The sequence below is a fragment of the Gymnodraco acuticeps genome, unplaced genomic scaffold (assembly GCF_902827175.1).
Source record: "Gymnodraco acuticeps unplaced genomic scaffold, fGymAcu1.1, whole genome shotgun sequence".
Taxonomy (NCBI): Eukaryota; Metazoa; Chordata; class Actinopteri; order Perciformes; family Bathydraconidae; genus Gymnodraco; species Gymnodraco acuticeps.
In genome coordinates, this window is record NW_022992357.1 from 807,792 (window position 1) to 830,959 (window position 23,168).

The window sequence follows — 23,168 nt, forward strand, 5'->3', positions numbered from 1 at the left end:
AAATGCACATAAAAAAGAAACAACAACAATCCAGCAGTAAAACAGATGCGCTAAGCACTAAACAAGACTATTTTGATTTGACAAGAGATTATATGTAGCCTACATTATTTTCCTAATAATTATTCTCTTTTACTATTCTTAAAGACAGAAATGTTACCTTACACTATCACCTATTGCATCTTACAACAAGCATTATGAACATGCATAGCTTAACAATACATAGACCACCATGGTGATATATTTATTTTAATTATCTCCAACACCTTTAGAAATATTATAGGTTCTACGCCCAACTGCTCCACCACGTGGTCAACTACCATATAACTAAGCTTGCCTTTCAGTAACAACTACAAGTCTAAACTCAATTAAAATGATTGTGGTTGAAAATTAAATGTTCACATAAATGCATCTTGTTCGGTACCAGTTATGTCGGTGAAAAGGCAAGGCAACATTACAGTTGCAAGAAAAAGTATGTGAAGTGAACCCTTTGGAATTAGCCTACCTGGATTTCTGCATAAGTTGGTCATAAAATGTGTTCTGATCTTCATCTAAGTCACAACAATAGACAAACACAGTCTGCTTAAACTAATACCACACAAACAATGATATGTTTTCATGTTTTTATTGAACACACCATGGCCCTTTATCATTTAATCAAATCCCCCTCCTCGACTCCTCGGTCCTCCAATAGTGACCCGGAAATGAATCTTAGCGCGCCATGTTGAAGGACATCTAATTTCTCTAAATGCACTTCGAGGACCGAGGATCGAGCGTCTAGGAGGCTCTCTGGAGAAGCTCTAACCGAGGATACACTGATGGGTCCTCCACAGTCCTCCACGGCTCATTCGTGGATGCATTTCCGGGAACAGAGATGTTTCAAAGAGTCGTGACGCACGGCCGGACTGATCTCAGCCAATGACAGCTCTGCATGCATCCCCTGGATATTATTTTATTAACTTCTTTCATCGCGACGCGATGTTTACAGTGAGAACAGCTGTGAGGTCCGTGCAGAAAGCAGAGCAGTGTGTATAATATATATCACTCAGTATAACAGGCCTACTCTTTTTCTTTGCTTTAGTTTAGTAGATATCTACAAACAAAGAGTCGATATTTTTCTAAAACCATTTAGTGCTTCACATAATAAAATACACAACGGCTGTAGCCTGTTTTAGGAGCTGTGTGTGTGGTGTAGGTGTGTGTGGTACAGTGTGTGCGTAGATGCAGCGGACAGACAGGTCTCAATTGGTTTTGTGTCCTCTGCTTACTTTTAATACTTGTCAATACAACTTTTGGCCCGTAATTTATTTTCCTCATTGTAGCGACCAGAGGGGAGAGGGGGGGATATATCCAGTCTCTGATAGTGTTACGTTATTATGAGAGTGCTCTGTTTGCAGTGGCGGTTCTAGACCAATTTGACTGGGGGGGCCACTGGGGGGCCAGTTATTTTCTGAGGGGGGCACAATAAATGCAGAACGAAAAAGAGAACTAGACAGTATGAAGTAATTGCGCATAAGAAAACAATGCAATACAGTTATTGGTATTTGTTTCAGTACACTTATTTATTTCAGATATATCTTATAGTTATTACTGTTAGCTTCAGCTTAAGTTATAGTGCAATGTTTGCACTAACACCATATTTATATAAAAATAAAGGCAATGAACAGTTACATCTCTACTTTACATAAGGGTGTCTGCACAATCTCACATTACAGCAAAAAAATCCTGCGGTTTTTCGCAAACCGAGTACCAGAAAATATACATTTAAAAAAAAAAAAAAAAACTTTTCATTATTAGTGGGGCCACAGGGGGGTCAGAGGTCAGTGTTAGGGGGGCACTGCCCCCCCCCCCCCCTAGAACCGCCCCTGTCTGTTTGATTCTGAAATTGTATATATTTATATAAATATATACATATATGTGTGTGTGTGTGTGTGTGTGTGTGTGTGTGTGTGTGTGTGTGTGTGTGGTGTGTGTGTGTGTGTGTGTGTGTGTGTGTGTGTGTGTGTGTGTCCGCATATGTAGCCTGTTATTGTCTCATTATATCGCACTGTGAATGAATCAAAGTAAATATATAAGTGGTCATGAACACATCTGTCCATCAAACAGAGGGCTGCTGTGCCTCCTGTCATCATTAATGGACGTCTCTTTAAAATGACCGCTCAGAGGAGAGGAGTTCTCATTTCTCTAACCGCCTGCTGCTTCCCCTCCTCTCTCCTCGGTTCCCCTCCTCGGCTCCTCCGCTCGCATCTCCTGTGGGCGGGACTAAGTATCGAGGATAGGAGTCGAGGAGGGGAGTCGAGGAGGGGAGTTAGAGAAATGAGAAAGGGCCTGTGTAAACATTCACAGTGCAGGGTGGAAAACGTATGTGAACCCCTAGGCTAAAGACTTCTTCAAGAGCTAATTGGAGTCAGGAGTCAGCCAACCTGGAGTCCAATCAATGAGACGAGATTGGAGGTGTTGGTTAAAGCTGCCCTGCCCTATAAAAAATACACACCAGTTTTGAATTGGCTATTCTTAAGAAGCATTGCCAGATGTGAACCATGCCTCGCACAAAAGTGCTCTCAGAAGACCTACGATTAAGAATTGTTGACTTGCATAAAGCTGGAAAGGGTTACAAAAATATCTCTAAAAGCCTTGATGTTCATCAGTCCACGGTAAGACAAATTGTCTATAAATGGAGAAAGTTCAGCACTGTTGCTACTCTCCCTAGGAATGGCCGTCCTGTAAAGATGACTGCAAGAGCACAGCGCAGAATGCTCAATGAGGTGAAGAAGAATCCTAGAGTGTCAGCTAGAGACTTAAAGAAATCTCTGGCACATGCTAACATCTCTGTTGACGAATCTACTATACGTAAAACACTGAACAAGAATGGAGTTCATGGGAGGACACCACGGAGGACACCACGGAGGAAGCCACTGCTATCCAGAAAAAACATTGCTGCATGTTTGAAGTTTGCAAAAGAGCACCTGGATGTTCCAAAATATTCTGTGGACAGATGAAACCAAAGTTGAGTTGTTTGGAAGGAACACACAACGCTATATGTGGAGAATCCAAAGGGTTCACATACTTTTTCTTGCAACTGTATATAGCCTTGACACAAAGCATTCTGTGTCAAGGACATTGAAGGGATTGATTGCAATCAATAGACATAATCAATGGCGAACAATCTTGATCAACTGTGGTGTTGTAAAGGGCAAGACCCTACATGCTCTCATTGATGACACTAAACCAGATTGCATTACTAGGAATGAGTCATGGCTAGATTAAACCATAAAGAACCATATTGCAAGGCATTATCTGCAATAAAGTCCAAAGCGTGCGCAAATTTGTGTTGTTTACAAGTTATTCATTGTGCAATACCATCATTTCCCACAGGCAAGTTTCCCTGATGGTAGTATGTTGTAAACTGGAACACATCCTCTGTAAAGTACTGCTGAATCACCTGGAAAAGCATTATATCCTGACCCCGTTCCAGCATGGATTTTGACAAAACCATTTATGTAAAACTCAACCCCTTGTCACAATGCATGACCTGGCAAAATATCATGACCAGAAAATAAAAGTCCATGTGACCATCTTTGATTACTCAAAAGGCCTTCAACACGGTCATAAGCACCTGTTGCAGAAGCTGGCCTATACATGGGTATAACTGGCTGAATGCTAAACTGGACCATCACTTTTTAACCACTTGCAAAGAAGCCAACAAGTGGTTGTAGAATGGGTGAAATCAAGAACCGTTCACATTGACGCTGGTGTCCCACAAGGCACTGTGCTGGATCCATTGCTCTTCCTATGCTATATCAATGACCTGCCGTCACGTGTGGCATCCACTGTCGGTTATTGGCGGATGACTGCTTGCTCTACAGGCCTATTGAAAATGTAGGGAGCCTAGAAGAGCTACAGGGTGACCTGACAATGATCCAGAAATGGACTAACACTTGGGAATGTGCTTTAAATTAATGCTTTAAATGAATGCTCTGTAAGTGCTACATAGTACGTACTCACAGATCAACAAACCAACACATCAAAAACGATATTATATGCCTAAAGATGTTTAAAGGGGTGCCCCCAAACACGTTCACTCATCTTTCTACACTGCAACCTACGACACTGTCCCTAGAAACTGAAAGTGACAACTTTAAAAAAGGTAAAAGGAAGACTTTAAGACACCTTTGTGTCATTTCCACAGTCTGAAATTTCAGACAGTTAATAGTTTACATCATCCAGCATCTTTTGCAAAGGTAGGCTAATGCTAAAGTGATGCATAAAATAAGTCAACACAATCTCTGCAAGATAAGTTTATAAAACTACCAAGCATGGTCACTGTACTGACAGTGACAACTCTTTCTTAGCTTGTTGTTAAACCTCCACTGGATGGCGACAAAGCAGCAGGAGTAGGAAGTACAAGTCGGCCTAATAAAAATATGGCAAAAAAACCATTATTTTTAAAAAGGTGCTTCTCATAGCACTTTGGCACGTTATACGTATTTTCCTATTCAAGCCTTAAAATATTTAGCGTAACATGCAAAGTCAATTCGTGTGTTCCTTCTGTGTTTCAACAAAAACAATTGTTTTGTTGTGAAACGCTACATTTGAATATTGTAAGCATAGACTGTATATATATATATAAAGCGACCTTGGGTCCCCTGAAAGGCGCTATAGAAATCGAAGCTATTATTATTATTATTATATAAAGATTGTAAGGCATTATCTGCAAATTACATCACCAATAAAGTCAAAAGCTAGCGCAAATGTGCGTTGTTTACAAGTTATTCATTGTGCAATACCATCATTTCCACATCACCTAAAGGCAGCAACAGTTCAGAGGAAGTGGGGTTTTTGGATGCTGATCTCCGGTCTGTTATTTAAACTCCTCCCCAAAGACTTTGGGCAACAGCGGCAGCGATCCAACCGATTCCATGTCAGCACTTACAGAAAACATAGCACAGGAAGGCAGGAAGTCAAACTTGTTGCCACTGCGATTACAACTTTCAAACATAAACGCCACAAGTACATTTGGAAATATAGGGATTCTTACTTTCTTTTTCATATTGCCAGCTGGTCTTTAGCGATGGACAAGCTTCGTCGTGTTTTAAGCGGTCAAGAGGACAACGAAGAGTTGGGTCTCACTGACCAGGTAACGTTAGCTTAACTTACTGTATGACACTGCTAATGCTAACGTCCTGTAACGTCAACTGGACGAAACTGATTTAAAAAAAGACCATTGTGCTACTTTTATTTCCTGTCTGAAACTCAGTTACCGTCCACTAACCTGTTATAATTATAAAAGTTGTGTTGTTACTTAGAAAAAGTAACGTTAAACTAGTCAATAAAGTTAGCTAAAATGTCACGTTCAGCTAGCTGTGTAGCTTTTTAGCTAACATTACAGTTACATTTGCATGTTTCTTTTCGGTGTATCTTTTTTTAAAGTCTAGGATCAAGCTAACATACCTAACGTATTCTTCTGTAGGCATGTAATAAATTGTACTGTTTGTTTACACTTTTTACACGCTTTCCCGATGAGGAGGAAATGGGGTAAGGTGCTAACTTGAATTATGTGTTTTAATAAATCGTGGTACAACTTTCTAAACTGTTTCACCCTGACACACCCCACTCTCCCATGCTTGCATTTATTTAAAGACTCTGCTTTACATTTCCTTAATTTACATCCTGGTACTGAGCACCTCTGGGGTCACATGGTAGAACCAAAACTTGATTTGTAAATCCACAGTATACGTCGATTTTCTTTCTAACATGTGACCCCCATGTCTCAATGATTTATTTTGACCTAGTTTTCCCAAATGCAATGTACTTAGTTATGTTCTGTGCTGTTCTCTGTGTGTGTGTTTTAAGATAATACTGTATCTTTGTATCTGCCTGGCTCCAGCCAACATGTGTATATCAGCAGTGGGAAGCCTGTGGCTCTTTCTGAGGGTCGTTGTGTCTGTCTTGTGACATCCTCCCATTGTTCTCACCAGGTCCTTGATGCCAGCACTCTGAGCTACAGCACCAGGGTGAAATGGTTCGTCATATGCTTTGCAGGGGGCATCCTGTGTTCGATACTCGTGAGTGCCTTACATAATGAAAAGGAGGCTTGGATGTTATTTCTGACTTTATACTGACTTCAGGAATGCAGAACGTACATAACCCTGTTAATGCTGGAAGAAAAATTCCAAGTTATCTTTTCTTGTACTATGTTTGCACAGCCCCCAAGTTATTAACATGGTTCACTGCAAAACCATCAGGACAATTCCTATCCTTTTGTATTTAATTCACACATAGAGGTGGCTTGTCGTCAGAAAAGAACATCAAGTTTTAGTTTGTAAAGTGTAGTTTGCAGTTCAAATTACAGGAAGTGTTGCAACACTTGAAGCCAACCACATAGTGGTAATTCACATGGAAAAAGTCCCATCAGAACCTGCGTATGCCTAGCTGCTAAAGTCTGATATCTCTATCAACAAACATTACATAATCTTATAGTCTCTTGATATCTCTTCCATTCAGACATTCAAAATGAATTTACCTTAAATCCAGAGGGTTGCCCCATACTGTGCTTTTCTGAAGAAATAAGCAATGTCTAAACTTTGCTCCTGTGAGAAGCAGGTATTAGCTGTATGTTTTTTGAATCTCCTTACAAAAGCATTAAAAGTGTTGCATCCCTTACTTACTCTAAATATCTCCCCTTACATGTTGAAATGCATAGTCTATTCACACTGAATGTGTCCCCAGTCTTTTTCTTTGAGTGATTAAATTAGTCAAAATTACATTACATTACATTGCATTTAGCTGACGCTTTTATCCAAAGCGACTTACAATAAGTACATTCGACCAGGAAGACACAACCTTGAAGAAAACAGAATCATATAAGTACATCAGGTTTCATAGAGCCAAACATTTCAAGTGCTACTCAACTGGCTATAGATAAGCCAGTCCTTTATTAGTATATAAGTGCTCTTTTAGCAGTTCTTTGTTAGTAATTCTATCGCTCGAGGTGGAGTCGAAAGAGATGAGTTTTCAGTTTGCGCCGGAAGATGTGCAGGCTTTCTGCTGTCCTGATGTCAATGGGGAGCTCATTCCACCATTTTGGAGCCAGGATAGCAAACCCACGTGTTTTTGCTGATGGGAACTTGAGTCCCCCTCGCAGCGAGTCGTTTGGCTGATGCAGAGCGTAGTGCTCGCGCTGGGGTGTACAGTTTAACCATTTCCTGGATGTAGGAAGGGCCAGATCCATTCGCAGTATGGTACGCAAGTACCAGTGTCTTGAAGTGGATTCTAGCAGTTACCGGAAGCCAGTGAAGGGAGCGGAGTGGTGTGGGAAAATTTAGGAAGGTTGAAGACCAGACGAGCCGCTGCATTCTGGATGAGCTGCAGAGGTCGGATGGCACATGCAGGTAGACCAGCCAGGAGGGAGTTGCAGTAGTCTAGGCGTGAGATGACGAGAGCCTGGACCAGAACCTGCGTCGCTTTCTGAGTCAGCTGGGGACGTATCTTCCTGATGTTGTAAAGCGTGTATCTGCAGCAACGGGTTGTAGCAGCGATGTTTGCAGTGAAGGACAGGTTGTTATCTAGGATCACACCCAGATTCCTTGCAGTCTGAGTCGGGGAAACAACAGAGGTGCCGATGTTGATTGTCAGGTCAAGAGTGGGACAATCATTTCCCGGAAGGAAAAGCAGTTCAGTCTTGTCAAGGTTGAGCTTGAGGTGATGAGCAGACATCCACTGAGATATGTCAGCTAGACAAGCAGAGATGCGTGCGACGACCTGGGTCTCTGAGCAGGGAAAGGACAGAATTAATTGGGTGTCGTCAGCGTAGCAGTGGTATGAAAAACCATGCGGGCTAATGACTGATCCGAGCGAGTTTGTGTACAAGGAGAAGAGGAGGGGACCAAGAACAGAGCCCTGAGGGACCCCTGTAGTTAACGGACTCAGACCCTCTCCAAGTTACCCTGTAGGTACGGTCTTTGAGGTATGAGGTGAGGAGGGAAAGTGCTGAGCCTGACACTCCAAGTTCTTGGAGAGTGTGAAGGAGGATCTGATGGTTCACCGTGTCGAATGCAGCAGACAGGTCCAACAGGATGATGACAGAGGAGAGGGATGCTGCTTTGGCAGTGTGCAGTTCCTCAGTGACAGCAATGAGAGCCATTTCTGTGGAGTGACCTGGCTTGAAACCAGACTGGTGCGGATCCAGAAGGTTGTTCTGATGGAGATAACAGGAGAGTTGTTTAAAGACAGCGCGTTCAAGTGTTTTAGACGGGAACGGGAGTAGAGAGACAGGCCTGTAGTTTATAACATCAGACGGGTTGAGAGTGGGTTTCTTTAGGAGAGGGTTTACTCTTGCCTCCTTGAGACTGTTTGGAAAGTGACCAGAAGTTAGAGAAGTGTTGATGAAATGGGAGAGAAACGGTAGAATATCAGGAGCGATAGTCTGAAGGAGGTTTGAAGGGATAGGGTCCAGAGGACAGGTGGTAGGGCGGGCAGAGGTAATGAGGGTAAGAACCTCACTTGGAGAGAGAGGGGAAAAGGAGGTTAGTGTGTTGGTGGAAGGAGGGTCTGGTGACCCAGCGGTGAGTAAAGGTGAGTCAGAAAAAGTAGAGCGAATATCATCAACCTTTTTTTCAAAGTGTTTAACAAAGTCGCTTGACAGAAATGAGAAGGGGGAGGGGCTTTGGGAGGGTCCAAGAGGGTGGAGAAGATGGAAAATAGTTTTTTGGGATTGGAATAGGAAGATTGGATCTTATCTTGAAAGAAAGTGCTTTTTGCCTGAGAGATCGAAGCAGAGAAAGAGGAGAGCCTGATAGGTTAGGAGGTCGTCACGGTGTTTGGATTTCCACCGTTTCCGCTCTGCTGCCCTACGGACGGTTCTATTAGCACGCAGTGCGTCATTTAGCCAGGGAGCAGGAGGGGACTGACGAGCCTGCCGAGATGTGAGAGGACAGAGAGAGTCCAGAGAGTATGAGAGAGTAGAGAGGAGAGTTTCTGCAGCGGAGTTTGGAGGCAGGAGATGGAACGAGTCAGAGGAAGGGAGGGCTGAGAGCACCGATGAGGCAAAGGTAGAGGGGGAGAGGGAACGAAGGTTACGGCGGACCGGTGCAGGATGAGAAGAGATTAGTTTGTTATGTTTGGAAAGGGGTAGAGAGAATGAAATGAAGAAGTGATCGGATGTGTGGAGCGGGTTTACAGAGAGGTTAGAAGTAGTGCAGTTCCTTGAGAATATGAGATCAAGGACATTGCCAGCTTTATGAGTCGGTGGGGACGGAGACAGTGAGAAAGCAAAGGCGGTTAACAGAGATGTTAGTTTGTCTATCTTCCCTGTCTGGAGGTTGAAGTCTCCGAGAAGTACAGCGGGAGGGCCAGTTTCAGGGATGTGTGAGAGGAGATTATCTAATGCATGTGGATTAAAATATTTCTCAGGTAGCGATTCTTAAACAAAACCTGATGGTATTCTGGCAGTAGGGGGAGCCCATCATGTTTCAGAGAAACCATTAGCAGCCAACTGTCCTTGTAGTTGATTTGTGTTCTAATACAAAATAAAATACAAAGTTTTATGCCTTTTAATCCTATTTATGTGTGTTATTTATTTAGCTACTTGGCATTAAGCCGTATATTAAAGTATGGTGGTGACATTGTTCTGTGTAGCTGACAGAGGCTATTTTCTTCTTTTTTTTTAGGGTTCAGCACTGCTTTTCCTTCCAAATGGAATGAAGCTTTTCGCCGTCTTCTACACGTTAGGGAACATCGCTGCTCTTTCCAGGTAAGAGGCTTCAGTCTAGCTCAAAATAGAAGTTCATAGAAATGTAATGTCTCAATATATTTCTCATGCCAGGATAACACACTGCCAGGAATAGAACAAACAAGGAGCAACGGGTTTATACACTCTACAAAAAATGTTTCCTTGATGACTGACGTTGTGACTGACACCACTGGCACAGATACATACATATTTCTCCAAGTTTTGCTTCTAAGCTGTTTATGAAGACAACAACACTGACACAACGCATGTAATTTACTTTCTTACTCTCTGTGCACTCAACAAATGTTTGGAGCACAATGCCTGGTGTTATCATTATTTTTTATATCATAAATAATGTGTATATTTACACCATAACAGTGGTTAGTTCTGGTTCTACCCCAGACTAAAGGATTATACCTACATTTATAATCTCCTACATTTAATCAGTTTAGCATTAGTAAAATTATGCATTGATTCTTTTTTGTATAACTACCATATAAATGAACAGCCTTGGCAATCACATTGCCGTTAATAAACTTAAACAGACATGCTTCTTAAAAAGGTGTTTTAAAAATGCTCTATCATGCAGAGACAGGTAAACACTACATGCAAAGGGATAATACCTTTTTAAGTTTAAGTGCCATCTGGGTCATTGTACAATTTAATTGGCATACCTGAAGTTCAATTGTGTGTTGCATTAATGTCACATACAGTACAAATACATACATTGAATTCATTAAAAAAAAAAAAACTGACCTAAAATGTAAAACCCAGAAGATTCCTTCCTTGGAAGTTTTTCCTTGTATGATGTGAGGGTCTAAGGACAGAGGGTGTCGTATTGTCATACTGATATTTTGTACAATCTGTGAAGTCCACTGAGACAAATGTAACATTTGTGATATTGGGCTATATAAATAAACATTGATTGATTGAATACACATTAGAAGCAGGTCTGAAAAGGTTTTGATACGAGGTTTGAATGAAGACAGACTGGTGCAGTCAGAAATGTGTGAAAAGGCCCCGTTCCCCCGTAGGTCCAGTGCTTGGTCTTCTGTGGTTGACACAGGGGGTTTGGATCAGAGGAGTGGAGGGAAGGAGTGTGGTGGTGGAGCAGGTCGGTGAGGTAGGAGGGGGGCCTGGCAATTGAGGGCTTTGTGAGTGAGGAGGAGGATTTTAAAATGGATGCGTTGGTGGACAGTTGTGGAGGTTCTGAAGGCAGGGCAGGGCCGGGTGAGCAGATGGGCAGCAGAGCTCTGGAAGTACTGGAGTTTATTGAAAAGTTGAGGATGCTGTTGCAGAAGCCGATTCGTGATGAGATGAAGGCATGTCAAAGGATTTTGGCAGTAGAGAAAGAGAGGAATGGGTGGAGAAATGCTATGTTTTTGAGGTAGAAAAAGGCGGTTTTGTGATCTGATTGATATGGTTTTCAAATGAGAGGTTGCACATGTGTGGGGAGGAGATGGAGAGTAGTTGAGTTTTAGAAAAAGGATCATGGATAATGTTATATTCTTATAGTTGGAACAGACTCTTAGTCTCATAGTTGTTTCTAAAAGTAGACCAGCCATTGGTGTTTCCTTACATTATAACTTTTATAGGAGCATGCAGATTAATTCCTTCCCAGGGACAGCATGCAATACTTTTAAATCTCTCATTATAGTGGCCTTGCATGGGCAAATGTTCTTCAATAATTAGATTTACACATATACACATAACTGAGAACCATAACAGTTAAACTTTTTCTCTCTGCAGTGTGATTTTGATTCAGTCGGTACGCTTGTGTTGTTGCTGCATGCTTTAATAATGCTGCTACACTAACATATAACTGTTGTATCTTTATTGTTTGCATTTCGGGCTGTCTTATTTTCATGGTTTAGTGAGATTAGAATTTCATCTTCTATTACTAGAAATCAGGAACCTACTGGATTTTCACAACATTATGGATTATTTAGTCGAGATAATCCCAGGGCTGAATCCAATCATGTCTTTGACTTCTTTGACAGTGAACCACTGATGAGACAGGGCAGTCTCTATTTTCAGGTATCATATGTCCAGAAGGTTTAGATGTGTCAAGAAACTGGGTCACCTTCTGCTTTCATAGCCCAGGTTACTGATCCACAGCAAGACAACATATGTCATATTTTAAGAAGCTTAATGCATTTTTCATCTGCATGTGACTTTGAGACCATGGGCTACCTCATTTAATTGAGTAGTGGAAGGTTATGTCAGAAATAAGAGTCATTTTAGTGATGGATCACATGCAACTGTTTAATAGTAAAACAATAAACGTGTCTTACATGTATTTAATTGTCACTTCTAACCCGAACCCCTTTTTCAAACAAAATATATTTGCTTCACTTTAGAACAGTCACAATTTGATTTATTTAATGTTGTGAATATTACACAGCACCCTGGTAAAGGTTATTTTGAAGTTTTCTATTTTGTTCCTTTTTGGAAACTAGCATTAAGTCAAAGTTTAGCCGTCAATCTTTTCTGTTCAATCAATGATACATTTATTCTCAACATTAAGCAATACAGCATTATCTAATATTACTAATGGCATTAACATTTCTGTCATGGTGCTTCCCAACCACCAGCAGTAGCAGCATGTGTGTAGATATCAGTAGTCTCTGTTGATAGAAATGACCCATCCCTCTCAGCAGACCGGTAGAAAGAGCCTGCGTCAACACAACTGTGTCTCATCTAACAGATGTGACGCTACGCAGACTCTACCCACTCATCTCTGTGGAGCCCAGCGCTGCACGCCTCGTCAGCAGAGAGACAGCCTTTGTGCTATTTCTTTTACCAACGTCACACATGCCACACACTCATGTAGGAGGTTTTAAAGTAGTCAAATTGATTATAGTGGCGACTTGTGGCACAATCTGGTTGTCACTGGTAAGAGATTTGTTTGGGCGTATCATGTATATAGAAGCATATAGCTGACCATCCAGATGGACAGCTCCTGTTTTTCAAAAGTGTTAGGGCCGCTAGCCCTAAAAGAACAAAAAAAAGCTATTTTGAATAAAACACCTTGGTAACTAGCTCCACCATTTTGAACAAAGAAAGAAATGACAACACATTCGCAGCTGAACTGTTAAATAGGTGATCTTTGGAAAGAGCTATTCGAATGCCTAGCACCTGTTATGAATACAAAACCTGATCGCATTGGGGCTGATAAAACCGACACTGATTTCAAAAAATAATAATATATGTTTTCAGGTTGTCCATCTCCTATACTTGGCAACATGATATCTAGGAAACAAATGGAGGGATATTGTTTAAATGTGGCACAAACATGGGTCAAAAACTGATCAGATTTTGGTGGTCAAAGTTCAAGTTAAATAAGTCCTCACAACAGAAGAATTCATACAATAATCATGACAATTATACACACGTCATAACAGGATAAAACTCGACTGGTTGGCATAAAATGAGGAGGCAGCAGTTATACGTTTCTTCTCTAAGGATATGACAAAGAAATAGCGGAACCTTAAACATATAAGAGACAAACTACCTCTTTTTGGACAACATCATACTTTCTGAAGTCAATTCCTTTTCTTACCACTGACGTGGCAGTTCTTTTTGCAACGAAATGATCCTTTTAGATGCTTTTTATTTATCAATATGAATGTGATTGGTATTTCACTACATAGCATGCATGTCATTCACTAGCAACAAACTCTTCTTGTACAGTAGTCATGGTATGTTCTGTTTGTATCACGCTGCAAAATGTTGTGACGTGTTTGAGTTAATTTGTCAATATTTCAAGTCCTGCCTTGTGAGTATCACATACATTGCATTGTCGATGCTGCTGATGTGAATCCTTTACACCATAGATTACTATTTTTAAACGGGTACAATGTGTCGTTTGATGTCTTAAAAGTATAACTCTTCTGTTTCTCTATAGCACCTGCTTCCTAATGGGACCACTAAATCAGCTGAAGCGCATGTTCGATCCAAAAAGACTGATAGCCACCATTGTCATGCTGGTAAATACCACGTGTTTTACTGTTACCTTGAGACAGATGCTTCACTGGATCCGTCATGAGGCCACAAGGCGTTTTCACCGGTGTCTGCTTTCACCTACTGTTGAGGATGTTACAGGTCTGACTTTGGATTACAAGGCCAGGTTCAATTAAAGATCTCCCACCTTGTGATCTTAAAGGATTGTGAGGATAAAGTAACTAATCTTGACAAACACAATCCAGTTTAGAATGATTGATATTTTCTATTGGCAGATGTAATTACTTTTAGTTTTTAGAATTTAAGATTACTGTGAAATACTGAAAGTAAGATAGCATGCATGAAGATAACTATTCCTTTGTTCTTCCGTCAGCTCTGCCTCGTCTTAACTCTTTGTGCAGTGTTTTGGGTAAGTACATAATTCATGGTTTTCAAAGCCAGCTACATGTATTGTTAAAGTGCAGTGTTTTTAACTCTACTTACCATGTTTTATTTTACAGTGGCATAAAAGGGGGCTGGCTATCATCTTCTGTATCATGCAGTTTTTGGCAATGACATGGTAAGTTTGACCAGTCATCTCTGACTTTAACACAGTTGTAAATAATTGACTCATCACTCACACCTACTCACATGAAGCAGAGTTACAGTTCTCTACCACAGTACATGATAAGGAGCGTTACTCTAGCTGCTTTGCCTTGTAATAAACATCCGGGAGTTGAGTTAGTCACGCTACTAAATCAATAAAGGTTAAACTTGTGCCGTCTTTGTTACGTTGTACATTCAACCACTCTATACTTGGCATTTTAGATGTTTCAGAACAATAAATATTATTTCTAGTTGAAGATGCACACAGAATGTACAACTTGAACTACATTGGTTTCCCTGAGCTTGACTTACATCTGATTGACATACCCGTTGAGTGAGTCCTGTTGTAAGAAGACTGGTTGGTAGGTTGCCAGGCATCATCAGTAGGTCAGTATATGTTTGACCTGTAGAGAATGAGCTAGTGATTGGATCAGTATTGTGTACTTAGAGAGAGAGAGAGAGGTGTTGCTGCCTGTGTTCACACATAAGACAAGGTCACTGGCAGTTAACTCTGTGGTCATTACTACTTCTCTAATCACTGGTGAATGGTCCAATGAGACCCCTTAATCTATTTACATTTATAAAATATTTAATAAAGACCGTAATATTTTGTATTTATTCCCTTTAATGTAGGATGTTGAGCAATTTTAACACTGATTGAATCCGGTCAACTCAGTTAAAAAGAAATAAATAAACAATTAATCTATAGTAGATGAATTGCTTAAATCATTTCCTCTGCTTTCTAAATACATTGTTAAACCAAACAATTGATCAGTTAAAAAGTATAAGACTGAATTAATGATGTAAATAATAATTTATTCCTAGTATTTTTATTTAATGCGGCTTCCTGTATCCTGCATATAACGGAACAGCATGATTGAGAAGGAAGTAGTAAGGTCATTGGGGTCAAGCAGTGAATAATAAGACCTGAGAGTGATGTGTATGGGCCTGTCCGCACTTGTAGAACTATTAATTTGAGCATATTTACACAGCAAAGACAAAGCCTTGTGAATGTGCATAGAGACACAAACCTCCAGCAGCCCGGGGGGGGGGGGGGGGGGGGGGGGATCTGATTGCCTCACTGAGCAGCACTGTGTCAGCCTCGTAACCAGACGGCTTTTTGCACCTACACGTCGTACGATCACTTCCGCTCTGCCTGCGTTCTTGAAGGCATCCCCATGGCAACCACAAGTCACACATCTCAAACTCATTCTTAACAGACCGGGGGGCATAGTGCACTCCCCCGCAGGCACTCAGACGTCTGTGTGAAGGTGGTTCTGTTGGAAGACGTCAGCGCTGATCCACACTCAGAGGCGTGTAAAGTCCAGTCCTCAGAGTTCTGCGAAGTGACCACATGACACTAAAGCATTAGTATATATATTATAACAAAACCAAACTCTTGCTATTACTTGTTTTGCTTAGACGTCAGAGCATTCACTTGAGAAATGTGTACTGTATTTACATTAATAATTACAGCTCTGCTAACTGGTGGTCGAACAAGAAGCCAATCATGCTGTGCCTGTAGTTAATCATTCAACTGCTTTACAAAATTCCCCCCATTTTTCAAACGTATCACATCAGGGCTGGGAATGTTTTGGTGTTACACTTGAGCTCTTATCACTCTGAGGGTATCGTGTTTTTGTTGTTCTCTGTGTTGGGCTACCAATCCTTCTGGAATAATTAGTACGAAGATTACAGTGTATCCAATTCCTTCACCATCCATCGTGTTCGGTTAATCCCCTCTGAGCAACACCAAAGACCCTCCAGTCCAACGATTACTGCTTGATGGAGCATTGGACTGCATATTCTACATTTTGGTGTGTTGCTCTTCAGATAGTTTAGGTCCTGTGTTCTCTGTGATGTTGTTTTATACTTTCAATCTATAATATTTTCACATCATTACAAAGACATGACATGCAGGCAAGCATGATTCAAGCAAACTGGAACTTTAATTTCAAGTAAAGCTCCTGGTTGTAAAGAACATTGAATTACAGGAATATACAGTATGTCCAGGAATATATGGCCATACAGCGAGGGGAACCAAATCAAACTTGAATCCAAGGGAAACATCCCATTTTATATATCATTAAATTGACATACTATTATAATGTATTTAGGAATGTATTTGTGTTGTGATAATCATGATCAGTCCTAAAATATGCTAGTGTTCTTCTCTCTTGTTATTTTTCTGTTTCAGGTATAGCATCTCTTACATTCCATTTGCCAGGTAAGACAACATGATGTATGTGCCGTCTACATTGGTGTGATGTGCATGTTCTTTCTGTTGTGTGTTGTGCTTTTGTAGATTTAGAGCTACCGTTTATATCTGACTCCTGTCCTGTCTATAAATGTCTCTATACGCACACAACAAACTGGAGAAAATATTTCCAGTGCCCCTCCAATGAAAACATGTTTTGATTTACCTCTTAACACGGTTTGCCTCCACCATATGGCTGTAATCCCCCCCACGACCATAGTGCAGGCACTTAGTGTCAGGCAAATGGCAGCTTGTTGTTTCACACTCCTCTGTGCTTTAGCTCTGTGATGCTATTGGCTTTATCCATAATATCTAAATGAAATCATTCCCTGTGGCATAATGCTCTTTCAGACAGATTCACAAAAAGACTGCCCTTTCCAATGAAGCTTTTCATATTGCTTGTGATGAGCTTATGTTAAGCTCTAAAGGGTTAAAGCAGAATGCCACATTTTGATTAGATCAAGACCTAAATAGGCTGCCGTGCATAAGATAGGAGGACAGAAACCTCCTACTTTCTCTCTCTGGCTACATGCTTTATATGTATATTGGATAATGTGCACTATAGAGCCCAAAAGCCTTCAAATCTGTAGAGAATTTTCATTCAGAGTAAATACACTCAGATTTCCACTTCTCAAATGGTCCCATATGTTGTACCTCAATGCTTTCTCAAAGCCCAGCGTGAGGTGTGGTGTTGTTTTGTCAGTCCAGCTGTAAGCAGGGTTATGTCTCATTTGGCAAGAGCCCACATGAACCCCCCCCCCCCCCCCCCCCCCCCCCACCTAAGTGCCCTGTGTATTTGGGCGACCCTATAATCTATCCTGACAGCTGAGAGACGTCCCATAACCACCCAGACTTCCCCCTCCCCCAACCCAAATGCTGTCAACAATACCGAGCTGGGACAAAGACCTTTTCCCGTGCTACCCTTCCAAATAACAAATTCCTTTAGAGGGATGCAAATGTGACTGCTTCTGACTTCCCGAGAGTAACTTATTTATTCGTTACTCCTTTGTTATTATAATTTGTTCAACACATTAATGTCCCTCTCTCCTTAAGCTTCTTACTTCTTAATCCATTTTTCATTTAATTTAGAGTTGATGGTTTATCCCTTTATTGCTTGCCATGTTGTTGCAGTGCAGCACATTTTGATCACATATCTATCCCTCTGAGTGACACATTAAGAAGCACCAGCCTCTTTCCATACTGACCAGTCGTACCGTGATACCTGGCTCTCCACTTCATGGCCAATGGATTTGATCCTTTAATGTGTTTTACCTTGTTGTCTATTTATACCCTCTCAGACCGAGGCAATACAATCTGCAGCATGTGCACTTCCCACAGTGCTTTAAGGATTGCTCTGATATTTAATCAAAGATTGGGGGTAAAAAAGTCCCTGAGACAGATATTTTATTCATGTATTATTTCTGGAAATGGATATAGCATCAAGTGATTATTTAAAAAGAAACCTCAAGCTGTACGGGATGAAAAACATGAGGATTGGTGTATTTAGTTCATACATCAGAGGGACAAACCTGAGCGTCTGAAGGAGCAAGTCTCCTGTCTGTCCCCCGATGCCCCCCCCCCCCCCTCTTAGACTGCTTATGATCCCCCCTTCTCCTTTTAACCTTGACTGGTACAACACCTCCTCCACCGAAATGTCACCGCCGCTCAAGGCGAAGTCTGCATAGCAACACACCGATGGCAAAAGGGAAACGGTGTGAGGGTGAATGGAGAAGGCAACGACGGCCTACGGTTGCCATGGCGATCGCTCGTATTGCATCATCCCTCACAACAGAGCACCTGGAGACAGGGAGCCCCCCCATCACTGTGAGCATGTGGTGCTTCCCAGCCAAAACATACTCACTTATTCATGACGAGCCCCACCCAAATCATCGCGACAAAGGGCGGGGGGGCTTTATAAGTCGCTTTTCATTTTGTGCGCATGAAAGAATTTTACCTCGGATTACATTTTTGAGAACAACATTCCTTCATTCCTGTGTCCTGCCTTTATTTCATTGATCATAATGGTGGCTGTTGCTTAGATTTTCTTTTCTTTCCTCAGGGACGCTGTGATGAAGCTCTTCACTACCTGTGTGAGTTAGGACCCCACGGCTGTGAAGACTTGTCCTAATATGCAAACTGTAAGAGCAGTGACTGTAAAATATACATCTATGTTGTTTATACATTATATCTCCAGATTTTTACTATGGCTTGTTTCATACTGTGAATTCTTGCTTTTTTTCAAGTTTAGCTTTAGGTCTGTAACTATATTCCCATTATAACCCCTTTTTTCTTTTGATGTCAGAGTGCCTTTTCAATTCTTAATATATTTCAAGATTTCCCTATGTTTCATAAGAATTTTAAACTAAATGAGTACAGGTAAATTATTATGAATTTACAAAGCAAAGTCCTTTACATTATTATAGATATAACCTGTAAATATATCTGTTGACAATGAAAAACCATACATATTGACGTTTTGAACTGTAGATTTTGAAATGATCTTCTTACCTCTTGTACACAAACAGAAGCGATCTGTTTTCTTTGCAAGGCTCGGATGTGTAAAGAGGCTCTCGGATGCTCTTCCATGTTTATATATGATTATTTTCCCTTAGGCCATTGAGGCATTGCTTCACTGATGATGCACTGGGATATATGATATCCAGAGATTAAAAGCGCAGCTCCTGTCTAGCCTGTTTGTCTGCATGTGTATTTGAACACACCTGCCCCCCCTTAGCTTGTCAAATTACATTAAAATGGCCTCTTCTGCTTTAAATGAGATTTCCTAGATGTAGATATGTCCGCATTAATTACGCCCTTTCTGAGCATTGTGATTTTATGTGACCTAATAACCTAGAATCGCTTGCGCCGAGTTCCCTGTAGTGCTTCGGCATGATGGCATAGCCTTTGAGGATGTGGTCGTCATGACAACCTCCCCCGGAAGATTCACAACCTCAGCCTTCCCCCATCTGTGGTGCAGATGTTCACATTATCCTCATGAGGAGTTGAGGGTTTTCTGAATAAAACGCCATTTAGTCATGGATCTCTCCCCAGATAGTGAACAAATATTTAATAGCATTTATTTATCAATCAAAAGCCACATTAAGGACCAAGCGCACCCTGTTTCCCTGTGTACAAGCAGCAGGGTTTGCTCAAGGTTTACCCAACACGCCTCTAGGTTTCTTTGTACTTCACGCGACTAAGTAACTACATTGCACTTCCTGTTGTTCTGCCCCCACATAGTTTCATTAGATGCGTGTATAATGTGGTGGATTAGCATGGGCAAAATCTCCCCCAGTACTACTTGTTCAACTAACTTGGCGCAGACCGAGCAAATCCTTGAGCAATTAATCTGAGGGATAAAATCATTTTGTCGAGCGAAGGGAGGGTGGTTGTTTTGTGATCCCACTATTTTTGGATTACGCTGAAGTTTTAAGGTTGAAGAGAAAGAACCCCTGACCTCTGCAATCTGTTGCAGTCTCCCAACTGTTTTCTTTTTATTACATCTAATCCATTGTTATGTCAGAGGAGCGGGATCCCACGCACAACAACCAATGAATCAAAAACAAATCTGAGTCCCCTTCCGATAAATAATCCAGCGCATCATTCATGTCATGAAGAATAAATAACACTCCATTATAATGTTTATTTTTTTACTATTCAAGTGAGTTGGCCTAAATAGATATTTGATTGAAAAAGATCATAAGTTTCCTTTGAAAGTATGAACCGCCATGGGCCCAATGTTACACATGCCAAATGTTATTTCCTTTTCACTTAAATTCCTAATTTCTATGTGGTTATCATGGAGCAATTTAATAATGCACGGTAAATGTTTCATAAACTGTAAAAGATCTACATCCTCAGGCAATTTCAAATAAACAGTCCAAAAAAAATACAGATTTAAATGGAATTATTGATTTTCTCTTACACTCTACAATGAGGGAACAAAATCTCATCGAATCGATTGAGGTACTGTCTACATAAAATGCAGATAGCGGGGAAAAGGGAAAGAAATCAATATTGAGACTATTTGTGTTTTACCCCGGATGTCTCTCATAGGCTGCATGGCTGAAAGAACAACGACGGATAGACATCAGTTCATTGATATTTGAGACTATATTGACTGAATGAGAGGATTGTGCATGTTTTGTTTGTTCAAGGACAGAGAGTTATCTTACAGCACCAAGGACCAAACACTATCTTTATGACCATATGATATATACAGTACATGTACAGAATCTGGGGGTCTTTACAGCCAGGGGGCTACTTTAACCAAATAATGTGATTTGGAGATGAACATTTCACATTTTTGGGTATTTTATCAAGTTGTTATGGTTCATATACAGGCAGTGTAAACATGTCTCACCTTGTTCTCAATTGTTTTTCTTGTCTGAATCAGGATAGGGTTATTCCCAAGTAAAGTATTCACTGAAAATGAACTTTCCTTATTTGGTGCATACAATACATTCAGAAGAAAGAAAACAACAGTAACGTGTTAAACGTCATTTAAAAGATTCTTGTACGTATATGTTCAATATATAGTGTGTATATAACTAACTATTAAGGGACATTTATGTAAACGTATACATAGGATTTGAAAGAAGATGCTTCATTTTCAATGATACTGTCTGCTTAGGCTAAATATGAGTCAGTTTAAGAAAACCAGACAAACCTCCAGCTGTGGTTACTTAGATATATCAATCCTGTCACTTTCACCAAACACAATTATTTGAAGATGTTTCATATTCTTGGAGGATGATTATCTTTGAATCAATTTGACTGTAATACAGCAGAGCGGCGCTGTGAGGAAAACATGAGCTTGATGTCGCTCATTGCTTCAGGAAGTTATTGGAAATGATGAAATGACATCACCACAGTTTTTTCCTGGCTTTGTTTGGTGGTTCTCCTGACCACGCCTTCCTGCCAGCTCCACCATAAAGCAGCCAGGCCTCAGTGTTCACCAGTTGAACTCCGGTCAGTGTGGACAACAGGTGCACTGCAGCTCTCTCCGCCTCCCTGCTGGATAATGCCCGCAGAGAAGCGCCGCTCGTCGCTTTGCGCCGCGCTTCCTCATCATCTGCACTTTGTACATTTGTACGTTTTTGTATCCTGATCACTTCTAGCCGCAAGAATGCCTTTTCCGCCCCTCAGCCTCCACCAGCGGATCTCCTCTCCTGGCAGGGATCTATTCGGGAAAAAGAAATCCACCGGAGTGCCTGCTCACACTGAGCTCACCAGCAAATCCGGTGGAGAGAAAGCGGGGTCGGATAGGGAGAAGCAATCCTCTCCTTGGACAACCGCGAATTTACGGAATTTGGGCCGTAAAGCCCATCGAGAGAAGAGCAAAAGCCCTACTCAGAAGTCAAGTGGCGGTCAGGAGACCCAGGGAAAAAGCTCCTGGCTGTCGGTGCCCAAACCTCAGGACTCTGAAGGAGTCAGGCGCTCCAGCTCCATGGACTCCGCCAGACACCTCCACGGAAAAGATGAAGGGAAGAAGGAGATCCAGTTTACCCTCAGTCTAACCCCTGAAGCCATTCTTGTCATCCAGAAACGAAATCTAGAAAAGCAAATGATGGCAAAGCAGCAGAAGTGTTGCGCATCCGCGGACTTTCGACACCGGCGAGTATTTCCATCCAAAAAGGCGCACGGATCGTCCAATAAGGGCTCCGCTCCTGTGGCCAAAGCGGAGAGCGTAGAGCAGGACATCACCGCCATCGTTAAGATATCTCTTTTGAATGATCAGTACAAGTACGACGATGTAGAGTATGAAGATGAGGACGGAGACGTGGACGAGACTGTTGTTAGGAAATGTAAAGAGTGGCTTAAAGGAGTCGAGAATGCCGCTGCTTTGGGGAAAGTCGACAAACGTTCTGCACTTCCGCACCTTAAAGGATGCTGACACATGACTTTTGAACTTTTTATTTTACTGAAGAGATGATGGACTCATGACAAGTGTGCACCGATGTAGGCCTGCTGCAATGGCATCTTACATTTGAGTTATGTCAATTAAACGTATGCAAATGAGGGGAGACAATTAACTCCAGTTTAACTCCAAATTGTATGGCTTATTAACTGAAATATATGTCAGCAAGAATAACACTCATTGGACGAAATTCACATAGAAAAGTAATAATTTTGACATTGGACACACCATTTTTTTTTCATTGCAGCGTGTGGCACTGTAGCCAACAGTGCTTCTTATGGGATGTTGCTTTGAAGTTTAAAGCCTGGTCAATGTTTGTTAAAGTTAGAACTGAACACCTTAATAACCTCGTCCTTTGCACATGGTTTTGTTTTCAGTGGATTGGCAGAGGGGTTTGCGTAAAGGGACGTGGAACGGTTCCTTTGTGTGGGTGAACAATACGCTGTCAACAACAGCTTTATACGCGCCTGCTGCTGAAACCAAACTGGACTGTTTATTTTTCCTCTAATCACAGAGGGTTATATCCTTTTTATGGATTTATCATTGATGTACAGTATTTAATATTTACTAAATATTTGTACTGTCAAACGTTTTCTCAGCTGATGATTTTATGCCATTTGAAGTAAAAAATGTCTTTTTTAAATGATGCAAGTGTCTCTGACCCGTTTGAATATTTTAAAAGCTGATTGTGTTGGATAATTACCTTACATGTTGCT

General features: G+C 41.2%; 2 protein-coding genes across 3 annotated transcripts; both read left to right on the top strand.

Annotated features, from left to right (window-relative positions):
- The first annotated feature begins 4,873 nt into the window (after positions 1-4,873).
- sft2d1 (SFT2 domain containing 1) lies at positions 4,874-23,099 on the top strand. Of its 2 annotated transcripts, XM_034209649.1 has the most exons (9): positions 4,874-5,134; positions 5,976-6,062; positions 9,666-9,748; positions 13,635-13,716; positions 14,064-14,099; positions 14,191-14,249; positions 16,473-16,502; positions 18,592-18,670; positions 22,830-23,099. In XM_034209649.1, exons 1-8 carry the CDS (start codon positions 5,069-5,071, stop codon positions 18,629-18,631), a joined length of 483 nt encoding a protein of 160 aa, XP_034065540.1. In that variant the 5' UTR covers positions 4,874-5,068; the 3' UTR covers positions 18,632-18,670; positions 22,830-23,099. The 2 variants fall into 2 exon arrangements, with proteins under 2 accessions (XP_034065540.1, XP_034065539.1); XM_034209648.1 differs by lacking the exon at positions 22,830-23,099 and having other exon boundaries at positions 18,592-20,422.
- On the top strand, positions 21,661-22,428 carry prr18 (proline rich 18). The gene has a single exon (XM_034209667.1). It carries the CDS (start codon positions 21,661-21,663, stop codon positions 22,426-22,428), a length of 768 nt encoding a protein of 255 aa, XP_034065558.1.
- Positions 23,100-23,168: the final 69 nt, after the last annotated feature.

What these genes read in the sequence shown, in the direction of transcription:
- sft2d1 (XM_034209649.1), top strand. Translation starts at nt 5,069, where the DNA reads ATGGACAAGCTTCGTCGTGTTTTAAGCGGTCAAGAGGACAACGAAGAG. An exon ending in AACATCGCTGCTCTTTCCAG is followed by an intron (nt 9,749 to 13,634) that starts GTAAGAGGCTTC and finishes GTTTCTCTATAG; the next exon opens with CACCTGCTTCCTAATGGGAC. An exon ending in TAGCCACCATTGTCATGCTG is followed by an intron (nt 13,717 to 14,063) that starts GTAAATACCACG and finishes TTCTTCCGTCAG; the next exon opens with CTCTGCCTCGTCTTAACTCT.
- prr18 (XM_034209667.1), top strand. Translation starts at nt 21,661, where the DNA reads ATGCCTTTTCCGCCCCTCAGCCTCCACCAGCGGATCTCCTCTCCTGGC.